Source organism: Phoenix dactylifera, chromosome 11 (assembly GCF_009389715.1).
Source record: "Phoenix dactylifera cultivar Barhee BC4 chromosome 11, palm_55x_up_171113_PBpolish2nd_filt_p, whole genome shotgun sequence".
NCBI lineage: Eukaryota > Viridiplantae > Streptophyta > Magnoliopsida > Arecales > Arecaceae > Phoenix > Phoenix dactylifera.
In genome coordinates, this window is record NC_052402.1 from 8,942,081 (window position 1) to 8,955,294 (window position 13,214).

At 45.9% G+C, this 13,214-nt stretch overlaps 1 protein-coding gene and 1 pseudogene across 1 annotated transcript; one reads left to right on the forward strand and one right to left on the reverse strand.

Moving 5' to 3' along the window:
• The first annotated feature begins 4,151 nt into the window (after positions 1-4,151).
• LOC103703270 lies at positions 4,152-6,330 on the forward strand (annotated as a pseudogene).
• Positions 5,988-9,548, reverse strand: LOC103703399 (probable disease resistance protein At5g63020). The gene is made up of 2 exons (XM_008786247.4): positions 6,400-9,548; positions 5,988-6,291 (listed from the first exon to the last, which is right to left on the reverse strand). Exon 1 carries the CDS (start codon positions 9,359-9,361, stop codon positions 6,470-6,472), a length of 2,892 nt encoding a protein of 963 aa, XP_008784469.2. The 5' UTR covers positions 9,362-9,548; the 3' UTR covers positions 5,988-6,291; positions 6,400-6,469.
• Between the last annotated feature and the right edge of the window lie 3,666 nt (positions 9,549-13,214).

The following is a 13,214-nucleotide window of genomic DNA, read 5'->3' on the forward strand; positions in this document are numbered from 1 at the left end:
TTCAGAGCCGATTTGATCCGATCCGATCCAACTCACTTAAAATTTGAATAATTTTGAGTTTTCAATTTTATGATCCGATTTGATCCGACTCGAATTTGAAAAATTATTTAAGCTCGCAGGTCACAGCTCGTGGAGGTGCAAACAAGTTCTGAAGTTATAGATGAGTTGATCTGATCCGGACCCAACTCGAACCCGAACCGGACTCGAATTTTTTGGGTTAAGTTTGGATTATACATAGACCCAACCTGACCTGAATGATCCATTGGATCAAAAATTGTAGCGGTGGACCTGATCCGACCCGACTTGATCTTCTGTTAGCTTGTGTCTAGGTCCAAAATTAGGACCCGAACAAGAAACTTAGTTGAGTTTGAGTTACTCATGACCCAATCTGATCCGACCCATTTGCACCCCTACGTGCCAGTAACCCATGTAATTGGCATTGACCTGGTCGAACTGGTTCGGTGTTTGCAAAGTCAAGCCCGATATAGTGGATTAAGTTCCGGTCTGGGCGGGTTTGCTGGGATGAGGCGCTTCAGTCGCCTGGTGGGGATGATAACAGAGCTGGGGGTTTTGATTAACTAGGTATCTGCACAAAGAATGGTAGGGACACGAAACCGAGAGCTAACTAACCAAAGCTTTAGGCTGCTTCTTAGAATCTCCCCACTCTTTATAAACGAATCTCATCGGTCTAATTCAAAGAAAGAATGCGGGGCATAAATTGGCAAGATACTATAATAGAATGGGTTCATGTGAGGAAAAGGATAAAAGATATGAAATGTAATAAAATAAAATGGATGGAAGAACGACAATGGGCGCTGAGTGTTGATCATTGTAGGCGCGGCTTAGTTCAAGTCAACATTTACAAAGACAGATACTTGAATTCAAAAGGGAATTGAGCTATGCCATGTTCTCAATAGTAGCTTAGTAGCAGTATATTAATAAAACGATATCAGTTTGACTTGATTGAATGTAACACCTTGATACCTCTAAGCTATAGTCTAAAGGCTGCAATCTGATAAAGTATTTCCTACTAGTTTTTGAGAACTAGGATGGGGAAAAAAATCTGGCTGAAATAAAAGTATTTCCTATCATTTTGGTTTGAATAATTCAATGTGGTGATGCTTGAACTAGTATTCTGAAAAAAGGAAAAAAGAAGGACCATGATACAATGTGCATATGATAATGACTGTATTGCAACCAACCTAGTTAGAATTGAACTCCCCATAGCCATAGTTATAAGACAATGTAGGGATGGCATAACAATTTGGATGATTAAAAGTTTTTAACATGCGTGAAGGATGTTCTGTGGAAGCAGGGGATTCAAATGGGCTGGGCCAAGCCTGATCTTTTGCAAAGTTTTAGCCCAGCCTGCAGGCTAACCATCTGTTCCACAGGTGGCTTAAGGAGCAGATTTTTTTAAATTGCAAATATATTTGCATAGAGGGACCGGTTTCTTTTGAGGAAAAATAGAAGGGCAATTAGCTACTTAGGTTATCTAATAATAAAGCCTTGCTAACTTTGGATGGTTGAGGCTGCGAGGCTAGTTTTTGAGGGAATCTATCATGTACTATTTTTTTGTGGCGAGAATAAATAACTGAAACTATCTTTTTCAATCTTTTTATATGGAGTGCTTGTATTCGACAAATAGAATTCCAAATATTGATATTAATTCAATGCTAAATCCCCTAAGCATTCAGATTGGATATTGATAATACAAATAAAATTATGGATATAAACCAGATAATTAAACATTGTAAGCCATCAAATCAAAAAATTGATTATATAGAAGAAAATTAATTAATTTCAGCTTTATAGTTATTTCCCTTCGAAGCTTATGAGATATACGTATGAGATTGAATGAGGTTATGCATGATTTGCTCAGCGGCAGGGCCCGTACCGACTCCTGCCGCAAGCAACCGGTCCAGTTTCTGGTACCAGCACAATGGGTCATGGTCTGGACTACTTATTGACAGAACTAAAAGAACATTGTTCTGGATGAAATTCACCATATCTAATAAGTACCAGTGTAAATTGATTATTTGAGCAGTGTGTGGTTCAATGTGGTTCTATTAAATAAGACAGACTCTTAGCTCTGAAATTGGCCCTGGAGCAATGTTTTAGATCTTTTGCTAATAGAAGTTAAAACACCTTTTTATTATTACGTGGAATTGTGGATAGATGCGGTGACATACAACATATCTAAAACCTAAGTGCACAATCATATTTGCAAGATAGTGACTTTAAGTATCCTTATTATGGCTTTATGCAAATTTTTGTAACTTCAGGTCTTAATTACTTTTAGGAAAATAATAATTTGGTACTTAAAAGTAAACAATTCAAGGCTTTTGCATGGCATTGAGCGCACAGCTTCACTGTTCATGGGAAAAAGATTAATATTTACAGAAATGGAAGTTCACGTCATCAAGTCCTTCTGGAAGAAGTTGATGTTGGGGCCTAGTTGATGGTGTTGCAGGCTAAATATTCCCCCCCTCCCCTGCCACCCCCCTTCCAATAGAAGATCAAATTGGTGCTGCTTGGACTAAGTTCTCTATCTTGGTAATGTACAGAAATTATGAAGCCTTTATGTTGTATGTGGTAGCTGGAAAATGGGATGGGATGAGCCAGCAATATGTTGGCTCATTTTGCTCAAAATTACTCCCATCATTTGTTATTTTAGGTGGCTTTATTGCCCATTAAAATACAGCAATATTAGGTAACTCAAGTTAAGTTAGAGGCTGGAGACTGCTTGCGATTTGTAAGTAAAGTCGGCAAATCGTAAAATTTTTTAGCGGCCAGACCCTTGTTTCGAACAAAACAGAAGACCTGGCCGCAACCTCCGCCTCATGTTCGAGCATCAGTCTCCCTCTCTCCCCCTTCTCTCTTTTCCCTCGCCTCCTCTATTGTGTCAGTACAGGCCTGGCATGGCACAGCGCGGGCTCGTACCGACCCCTGCCGCCGAGCAACTGGTCCGATGCTCGGTACCAGCACAACGGACCATGGTCTGGATTACTATTTGACAAAACTAAAAGGAAATTGTTTTGGATGAAATTCACCATATCTGATGAGTACCAGTGTAAATTGATTATTTGAGCAGTGTGTGGTTTATTGTGGTTATGTTAAACAAGGCAAACGCTTAGCTCTGAAACTAGCTCTGGAGCAATATTTTAGATCTTTTGCTGATAGAAGCTAGAACACTTTTTTATTATTACGTGGAATTGTGGATAGATGCGGTGACATCAACAGATCCTTGCAAGGTAAAGTAATTATTTTAAACCCATTTGTATGCATGCATGTTTCCAGTGCACAATCATCTTTGCAAGATAGTGACCTTAGGTATCCTTTTTATGGTTTTATGCAAATTTTTGTAACTTTGGGTCTTACTTTTAGGAAAATAATATTTTGGCACTCGAAAGTAAACAATTCAAGGCTTTTGGATGGCATTGAGCGCACAACTTCAGTGTTCATTGGAAAAAGATTAATATTTACAGAAATGGAAGTTCACATCATCAAGTCCTTCTAGAAGAAGTTGATGTTGGGGCCTAGTTGATGGTGTTGCAGGCTAAATATTCCCTCCCTCCCCTGCCGCCCCCCTTCCGATAGAAGATTAAATTGGTGCTGTTTGGACTAAGTTCTCTATCTTGGTAATGTACAGAAGTTATAAAGCCTTTATGTTGTATGTGGTAGCTGGAAAATGGGAAGGGATGAGCCGGCAATATATTCGCTCATTTTGCTCAAAATTACTCCCATCATTTGTTATTTTAGGTGGCTTTATTGTGTGTATGCATGTCCCGTGTAAGTGTTGAATTAAAGGGCATCTTGTTTGACTTTACAAGGCCACTTGGGATTTGAAAGTGAGTAAGAGCAAAATCAAACTGCAAATGTTCAGAGGAGTGAAGAGAAGATTTGAGCATAAGAGCAAATTTCATTCTTTAATTTCATTTACATGTTATCGCGACTCAAACTTTCCTTGCATTTTCATATTCATTATCTTTATTAGTTATGGTATACCTATTGCTGTTTAGGGTTATTCTAGCTTATTGTTGTGTGCATTAGCAGTTAGTTCTGTATTTTCTTACTGAGTATTTTTATTGAAGCATGACCATAAGAGTATTTTCTGGAATTTCATACATATCTGAGGCTTTAACCGGAAAGATTTGAGCTCTTTCTTAAATTTTATAAGTGTATAGCCGTGCTACCTTCTGGTGACGAATATTTTTCCTTGTTTTCGTCTTGTAGAGTTGATACTTAGGCAGTTGCAATGTCTTCAGCAATGCAAGCGTCATATCTTCCTGCTACCACCGATTCAATAGCACAGACCTTCGAGGCGAAAGATCCTTCTGAGTCCATTTCTATTCTCTACTGTGTTCTTGAAAACCCTTCATCTTCCCCAGAAGCGTTGCGTATTAAAGAACAGGCAATTTCAAATCTGACAGAACTACTCACACAAGAAAGGAAAGCTGGGGAGTTGAGAAGTCTTCTGACCCAACTCAGACCCTTCTTCTCTTTAATTCCAAAGGCAAAAACTGCAAAAATTGTGAGGGGGATCATAGATGCAGTTGCCGAGATACCAGGAACCTCTGATCTGCAAATCTCTCTCTGCAAGGAAATGGTGGAATGGACCCGTGCAGAGAAGCGTACGTTGCTCAGGCAACGGGTTGAGGCAAGGCTTGCAGCTCTGCTAATGGAAAACAAAGAATATTCTGATGCTCTAAATCTTCTTACAGGCTTGATCAAGGAGGTTAGAAGATTGGATGATAAACTACTTCTGGTGGATATTGATCTTTTGGAGAGCAAGCTTCAGTTTTCATTCAGAAATTTGCCAAAGGCCAAAGCTGCACTAACTGCAGCAAGAACAGCTGCTAATGCTATTTACGTTCCTTCAGAACAGCAACGAACAATAGATCTTCAGTGGGATTCTTCTTGTGGAGGAGAAGGATTATAAAACTGCCTACAGTTACTTCTTTGAAGCATTTGAAGCATTCAATGCACTCGAGGATCCCCGTCCAGCTTTTAGCCTTAAATACATGCTGCTGTGCAAGATAATGGTTAACCAGGCTGATGACGTTGCGGGCATTATCTCTGTCAAGGCTGGTTTGCATTATGCGGGTCCTGATTTGGATGCTATGAAAGCTGTTGCTCATGCACACTCAAAGAGATCGCTTGAAATTCTTTGAAACTGCTCTACGAGATTACAGGGCCCTGTTGGAGGGAGACCCAATCGTTCACAGGCATCTATCATCTTTGTATGAAACCCTCTTGGAGCAGAACTTGTGCAGGTCGATCGAGCCTTACTCGAGGGTGGAGATTGCTCATGTTGCGGAGATGATCGAGGTGCCCATGGTTTATGTGGAGGAGAAGATTTCTCAGATGATTCGTGACAAGAAGTTTGCAGGGACTCTTGATCAGGGTGCTGGTTGCCTTATCATCATTGAAGATCCCAAGCCTGATGCCATTTTTCCTGCAACACTTGAAACAATTGCCAACATTGGCAAGGTCGTGGACAGTCTTTATGCGAGGTCAGCTTGGATCATGGCCTGAACTTCGGTGTTCCCCTCTTTCTCAGATCACTCCATCTTTCAGGCCTTCTAGGTAATGAATGAGACCCTAATGAATGACTGATATTTGGTTTCTTTTAGCTTTACCTTGTTTTGTGATGGGCTGTTAAATGCAAACTCCAGATGCGTGACCTTGAAATTGGTCTGCTGTATGAACCAAACCACATTGGACTTCTGGGGTTACGAATATCCCATGGATATAATTACGAAACAAGAGGATATCAGGGATAGTTTATGCTACAGATGTGATGACTTATATTAGGATGCTATGGGAATAGTTATTCTTCTTGGAAGCTTCCAGCGCCTGATCCACAGCTCTAGTAGGGAGAATGCAGGGCTTACTTGCCCAAAATAGCCAATCAATGATCTCCTAAACTAGAGGTCAGTAAAATATCATCGTGTTTGCTTCTCGTGAGTACACACATCAAGGCATCCCAAAGCTTTCAATATGCGTTTCTCATTTCTCACAGATGCAAAATCAGCATAACATCATACCATAATCTATGAAAATTAAAGTACCAGAGGAATGCCCCTGCAATCATCAACAAGGGGGTGCAATGCTTTGATGCTAAAAGTAGCACAAATATCAGTCTGATCAGCTCAAATGCATGCTTCGCTCGAAGAAGATTGCGTGAATTGACCGCCAGAATGCGTCACGCAATTATTTCGGATGTCCCGCGTTGTTCTGGTGCAGTATTGTGGATACCGCTTGTGACGCCTCTACCATATCCTTGATCTGTAAGGCATTTGAAATGGATAATATGAGCATTCATTGTATGGTATTCAGCTGTAGAAAAAGAGAGAGAGAGAGAGATGGGAACAGGCAGCAGCAAAGATGGTCTACCCTCAAACCAGCCCTCCTTCAATGCTCCGTATCTTCGTGAAGGCATCCTGGCCAAACCCCCTTTCTCACCCTAGGTCCCCAGCCATTTCTTGAAATAGGGGAGGAGGGAGGCTTTCACGTTCTCATCCTGCCACTGTAACCTTCGCCACCATCCTTCATCGCCACGTATCTCTCGTAAGTTGCTCTCCACGATCTTGATGGGCAAATGCTTCAGCTCATCACAACTACCAATTTTAATGATTTCCAGAGAAGGAAAACTGATTGCCTGATCACAGATGCTAGTCAAGCTCCCTAATCCAAACAGAATCATTCTCCTAAGACAACGGAAGGCAGGTGCCGAGTTATAGCCAACATGGTTACCTACTTTATCATCAATCACTCGCTGCATTTTTCGGCAGGATTGTATCTCTAAAATCTCAAGTCGTGGGAGTAGCAGAACCCAATTAGCATTCTCTAACTCAAGGCACCCTAAAATCTTCACAGACCGCAGCTGCGGAAGGAAATCTGAGATCGATACTCTCGTCCAATTTACCATCTTTAATTTTTTGAGGTTCCAGAGTAGGAGATCGTCAAGATCTGGAAGTCGCCAATCCATGTCATGATCCTGGTCCTCGCCATCCACCTCCAGCTCCACCAAGGACTCACTCTCTTCGATCGTTAGCTCCCGCAGGCTCTTCAACATTTTGAGGCTTCCAAGTTGGGCTTTGACGATGGATGGTGTCAACTGGATGGATGCCGAGCTGCTCATCCTGTCTATGTATAGTTGCCGGGTAACTACGTTGTCAAACCTGGAGAGCATTTGGAGGGCCGGCACTGCATTTACGGTAATTCCAAGAGTTGTCGACAACATCACCTTCGAGTTCAGTTCTTCCAGCTCTTCCAAACTTCTTGTATTCTCTTCATTACCACGGCCTCTACCACCTTCAACCTGCCAGACTTCATACTCGGTTCCACAGAGATCAAGCAGCCGCAGTTTAGAAAGATTTGATATCGCACCATGAGGTATTCTCAAGGGAGAAGAACGTACAAAGCTCAGTAGCAAGTACTTCATCCCTTTAAGACATGCCAGCTCCTTCGGCAATGCTTTGATGGATGTAAAGGATAAATTAAGATACTGCAACTGAAGTAATATGCCAATCTCTTTCGGTAACTCCTCCAAGGTGGTTCGGGATAGATCTAGGTAAGTTAGAGCAGGCATGCATTGGAAAAGGTCAGGTGGGATCCATGTAAGAGATATGTTCCTCTGGAGCATCAAGACTTTGAGACTCGGACGATCAGGAAGGTATTGGGGCATTATTTCTATAAGATTACGCATTAGCGATATTCTTTCTGTTGCTTCAGCTGCAACCCATTTCTGTTTCACATCTATTGCTTCCTTCAGACCAACACCAGCTTGAACCAACCATTTATTCTTTTTCTGCCCGCAGTCACAAGCGATCCATAGTGCTAAGTCTCGAATAACGTCATGCATTTTCACCCTCCCTTCAAATTCACTAGGCTCCAGCAAGCACACTCCTTCCAGGATTTTAATGTATTCGTGACCCCAGGACAAGTTCCCACGTGATTCATCGATTAAGCCTAGACCCATCCAACATTCTATAAGTTCATCTTTTAAAATTGGATAGTCTTCGGGCCACAAGCAGCAGGACAAGAAGCATTGCCTCGTCGTGTCATCACGCAAGCTATCATAGCTGAGCTTTAATATGCGAAACAAATCTCTTTCTTCTCCCTCCTCCGGTAGGATCTCCATTTCCTGGATCTCAGCATGCTTAGAGTCCTTCAGCAGCTCGATTACGTGCCTCCAGTATATTGGGTCCCTCCGGTCGCGCATGGCCCTTCCTATGGTCTTGAGGGCAAGCGGCAAGCCTCTGCACTCCTTCGCAACCTCTCCTGCAAGGTCAGGTATGTCAGGGTGAGAACTGAGGGTCTGCTCACCGACATGAAATTTGAACAGATCCAGCGCCTCTGGCTGCTCCAAGCATTTCATCTTGATCTGGACGTCGGCGCTTATTTTGCTGCACACGTCCTGCGATCTGGTAGTGAGGATGACTTTGCGCTTATATTGATTCCCTCCGGTGCCGGGACGCGGGATCCCCACATCCTCCAGCTCGAAGCCTCTCCACAGGTCATCCAGCAGCAGCAGGAAGTTCTTGCTCCTGAGGTATTCGAAGAGGACCGTGTTCGCTGGCTGTCCGTGGGCCTCCAGATTCAGTCCCAATTTCTGGGCTATTCCCTTTTGAAGCTTCTCCAGAGTACACTCTTTGGAAGCCACCGTCCATATCACATGGTCGAACTCCGAGCTCCTGTCGCTGCCAGGGAGGAAACTGTTGTTGACGCGGTTCAGGAGAGTGGTTTTTCCGACCCCTCCCATGCCCCTAATCGCGATGATTCCCACGCTATCATCATCGAGGTGGAGCAGGACTTCGTTCACAGTTGACTCAATTGCTACCAACCCGGGAATTGGAGGCATCTCCTGGACCGACGCCGGCGGCAACCTCCTCTTGACGACGATCGAACGTGCTTCAGTTTGCAGCTCCTCCACCACCTTAGCCTTCTTCGTGGCTCTCTCGCCGTCTTTGTAGCTCGAGACCCAGTTGAGGGGGACTCCCAACACCCTCTTCCTCTTCCGGCAGGCTTCTTTCATTTTGGCCGCTTCACCTGCTTCAGCTTCCACCCTCTTGAGCCAGTCGTCGACTTCTGGAGTGCGCTTGCTCCCTTCTCTCTCGGCGATGTTGATATCTTCCAGGATGCCAGCCCTTGTAGCTTTCAATCTCTCAATGGCGTCGGTTAGAGCTGTCACATTTTCTCCACTCGTGCCGAGATATCTGATGTGCGGGATAATAGCTTCCACGAGAGGTATCAGCTTCCCTGCAACATCAGCAGCTTCTAGAATGGGCTGCCCTAAATAGTTGCAGTATGGGGCAAAGAATTGAAGGATTACGCTCAGAGGAAGGAGATTCATGGCGAGAAGGTTTGAGGAAAGGGGAAAGTGGATGTGGAAGCAGAGAAGCGGCCAGCAGCTCTGTTTTCTAGTCTATCCGATGGACGTCTGCCGACATCAATTCATGGAATGTCCAGTCCTCTCGCAATTATTGTCTCCTCTCGCCTTTTTCTAATTTTTTTATTTATATATTTGGGAATCTCTGTCCTCATTCTCAGACCTTTATGAATCCGTATAAGAGTGGCTTCACGATCGATGAATCCGTACAAGAGTGCCACCCCGAGTTCTAAACGACTGTAGCGGCCGCTTAAGTCTCCGGGCCAGTAAAAGCCCCAAGAAGGCTGACCAAAAAGGAAGCAAAAACTCTATATAAAATAAAAACAGGAGCTGGCTACGAGTCTTCCCCCTTGATGGAAGGGAGGTGGAGAGTTTTTTGGCCTGCAGAGGGGCAATTTGGGAAGCTGGGGATAGTAGTTTTGTTTTGGGTGGAGAGAAAGAGAGATGAGGGATTTGGTTGGCTTCATGCACGTCTGAAGCCACTCTTATCTTTCATCCCTTCTTTTTTTTGGTTTTGGTCTTGGTTTTCCTTCCCTCACATTACTCCTGATCCAGCTGAGCCACCAGCAAGAAATATAGGGGGATTGGAGATCGACTTCTTGGAGGGTAGAGAAAGAAAAGGAGGGAGGGAGGGTTGAATGGCTGCTGTGCCGTGATGTTGCAGTGGCTGCTTGGGTACTCACTCGAAGGGGAGATGGTGGGATGAGACTTTTATTAATTAGATGGAGTGAATTTCCCATAATGCCCCTACTTTCTCTTATAGAGAGGTTCCTTTCTGGACAAATTCTTTCCTTCACTTTGACCATGAAGTGCCATGGCATAACCTTTTCCTACCCTGCTCTTGCTTGACATGGTAAACAGTTCCGTGCTTCCATTCAAAAATTATATTAAGCTGAAAAAAAATTTATCTGTCTTTGTTGTATACATGCAGTTTTGTTGAAATAATGTATTCGATGGATATCTATTTTCATATCTTTTTTTAAATATTTTATACTTATTAATTTTTTTATTATTAAAAAAATAAGGTCTCATTCACTGAATCCGTCTTAGGCCTCCAAATATATTGGGCCGCCCCTACCTTTAGACTTTACAAACTAAGGGTGAGTCATCGTCGTTTTCTGATTGTCGTTCTTTTTTTCTTTCAGCTGGAAATTGGACCCGGGGGCCGCCGTGAAGCCGGGGAAGGAGGAGCTCCGCTGCTGCAGGAGGCGGACGGCGGTGCGCCGGCTGGCTGCGTCCTCCGCCGCGGGGGGTGTGCAAGTCCTGCAAGGAAAACCGGTGGCCGGGCTCCCCGGCGCCGGCCCTCCGATGCCTAAGTCAGAGGGGGCAAGTATGTGGAGAGAGCGGGGAAGAGGAAGTGTATGGAGAAGACACAGTATTTTATCAGATCAAGAAGACGAAGGGAATGATGTCATCAATTGTGTCTGTGCTTCCCGGAGGGTTCAGTCCCGGGGGTCTGTTTCCGTTTTTGTTGTCCTCTCCCCTTGGTTCTCCCCAGGTTCCCTTTTATAGGAGGGGATTACGTTACCTGGGAGGTGACCGGGGGATTTGTCCCTGTCCGTAATAATTGGGCACGATTTGGCCCATTTATGGCGTAGTGGAGAACGGGGCCGAATCAGACCGGAACCAGGGAGTTGTCACGGTCGATCGGACCTGTTGGAGTGGTTGAACCGCCGGCCGTGGCGGGCCTGGGGTCTGTGGATGGTAAGTGCATTTATTACCGAATGAACCGGCGGTCAGGTAGAGCCATGCGCTCTGATGGTTCAGTGATCCGGAGATCGTCTTGGGTCGTGTTCATTAAATGCCTGAGTGCATCGGAGACTTGAGGGAGTCTCATGCATTAATGGCAGGTCGTGCCGAATGCCTGCGGAGATCTTATGCCTTGATGGCTTGGAGATAGTGGCAGGTCGCAAGCCGTAGGAGTTGTCAAGTCCCTTGGACTTTAGGCGGAGGTTGAACATTTGGTTAAGGCATCGGCTCGGCAAGGGTGCCGAGCCGAGCTGGTCGCCCAATGGGGCGCCCTGTGGCGGGGCTGCTTTGAGTACTCCTGGTCGGCGCCCTTTAGGCGAGCACCTTCTAGCAGAGCGCCTCGGCGCTGTCTTTGGTCGGCACTTTCTAACCGAGCAGCTTATTTTGGTTGGGCACCTCTTGGCGCGCACTCTGGTCGGCGCCCTCTAGTCGAGCGCCTTCCTGGTCGGCATCCTTTGGCCGAGCAGCTTATTTTGGTTGGGCACCTCTTGGCGCGCACTCTGGTCGGCGCCCTCTAGTCGAGCGCCTTCCTGGTCGGCATCCTTTGGCCGAGCAGCTCTCTGGTCGGCGCTCTTTGGCCAGGCGCCTTTCCGGTCGGCACTCTTTGGCCGAGCGCCTCCGTTATGGCATGACTTGGGGTTTTTTCCCCCAACACTACCCTCCGACTTCCGAGTTCCAGTTGGCTTCCAGCTGGAGCGCGGGAAGTAGTTTTAGTTGGGGTATTACGGGTTCCGAAAATTTTAATTCGTTGCGCGTTTTGAGTTATCGAACGCTTCGAGGTGCCTTTAATAGGCGGCGTCTCTTCTTTTCCGAAAAGCCTCATTATTGGGACACCTTTTGCGAAGCGTCCTTGCGTCGTGGGCTCATGATGGGGCCGCACGATCTTCGATTGCGGACGCCTTTCCGCACGATCCGATGGGGCGCTTCGACGTTCGAAGCGCTAGCCCTAATTAAATGCGTCGTTCTGTCTTTTAGACCGACACGTGTTATCATCTAACCAGGACGTAGCGCTTTCTTCGCTGATCCGGGCCGTTGGGGAGGTCTATATAAACTCTCCCCCGGCCCCCTATTCTCTCTCTATTGCTTTCTGCTTCCAGCTTCCTATTCTCCCAGTCTTCCTCAGACCGAAGTCCCTTCTCTCCGGCATCTTTCCCAGGTCCCCCTTCTTTTTGATTTCCCTCTTTTGCAATGGGTTCTCTGCCCAGTGAAGTAGTGTCCACCATGAGTGTCCTGGAGGTCGAGATGGCCGAAGAGTGGTTTTTCCCTCTTCACGGGTTCCATTTGGAACCCGCCAGGCGAAGGGATCGGGTAACCGATCCTCCGGTAGGCCGGATCGGAGTGCACTCGGAGTCACTCTGGGCCGGCCTCCGATTTCCTCTCCACAGCTTTGTGAATGAGTTGCTGGCGGTATGCCAGTTGGTTCCGGCGCAACTCACTCCAAACGCTTGGAGGACAGTGATGGGTTTTCTGTCACTGTGTTTACTGCAGGGGATTCCTACCTCTGTCAACGTCTTCCGGCGACTTTTTATTTTTAAGTCGAACCCGGGAGACGGGGAGTGGCTCTACATCGCCCTCCGGGCGGGTCGGCCACTTTTTCATGGTGCCCCCTTATCCATTCATGGTTGGAAGGAGAAATTCTTCTTCCTGGGCTCTGAACGGTCCTGGGGGTTTGACCCCAGGTGGAGGCCGGCCCAGCTTAAATCCATCAACAGGCTCCCCCAGCTTTCTCCGCGTGAGCAGGAGATCTTCGACACCATCCGCAGCCTTGGGGACGGGATTTTGCTGAACGGCCTCATTAGCGAGGACGCCCTGGTGAACGTGGGCCTGAGCTCGGCACGTCCTCAGGGTAAGGATAGTTGCAGCAACTTTTTATTTCCTTATTGTTCTAATGTTCTAATTTTGTTTATCTTTACAGACATCGCAAAAATGGTGACCAAGAGCGAAGTCCTTTACGCCCGCTTCCAGAAGAGGGCAGCCGAGCTCTCGGGGGAGCCTGCGGAGCCGAGAAAGAAGCAGAAGGTCTCGGCAACCTCGACTCCCTCGGCGGCAGTGGTGGCCGAGGCGGGTC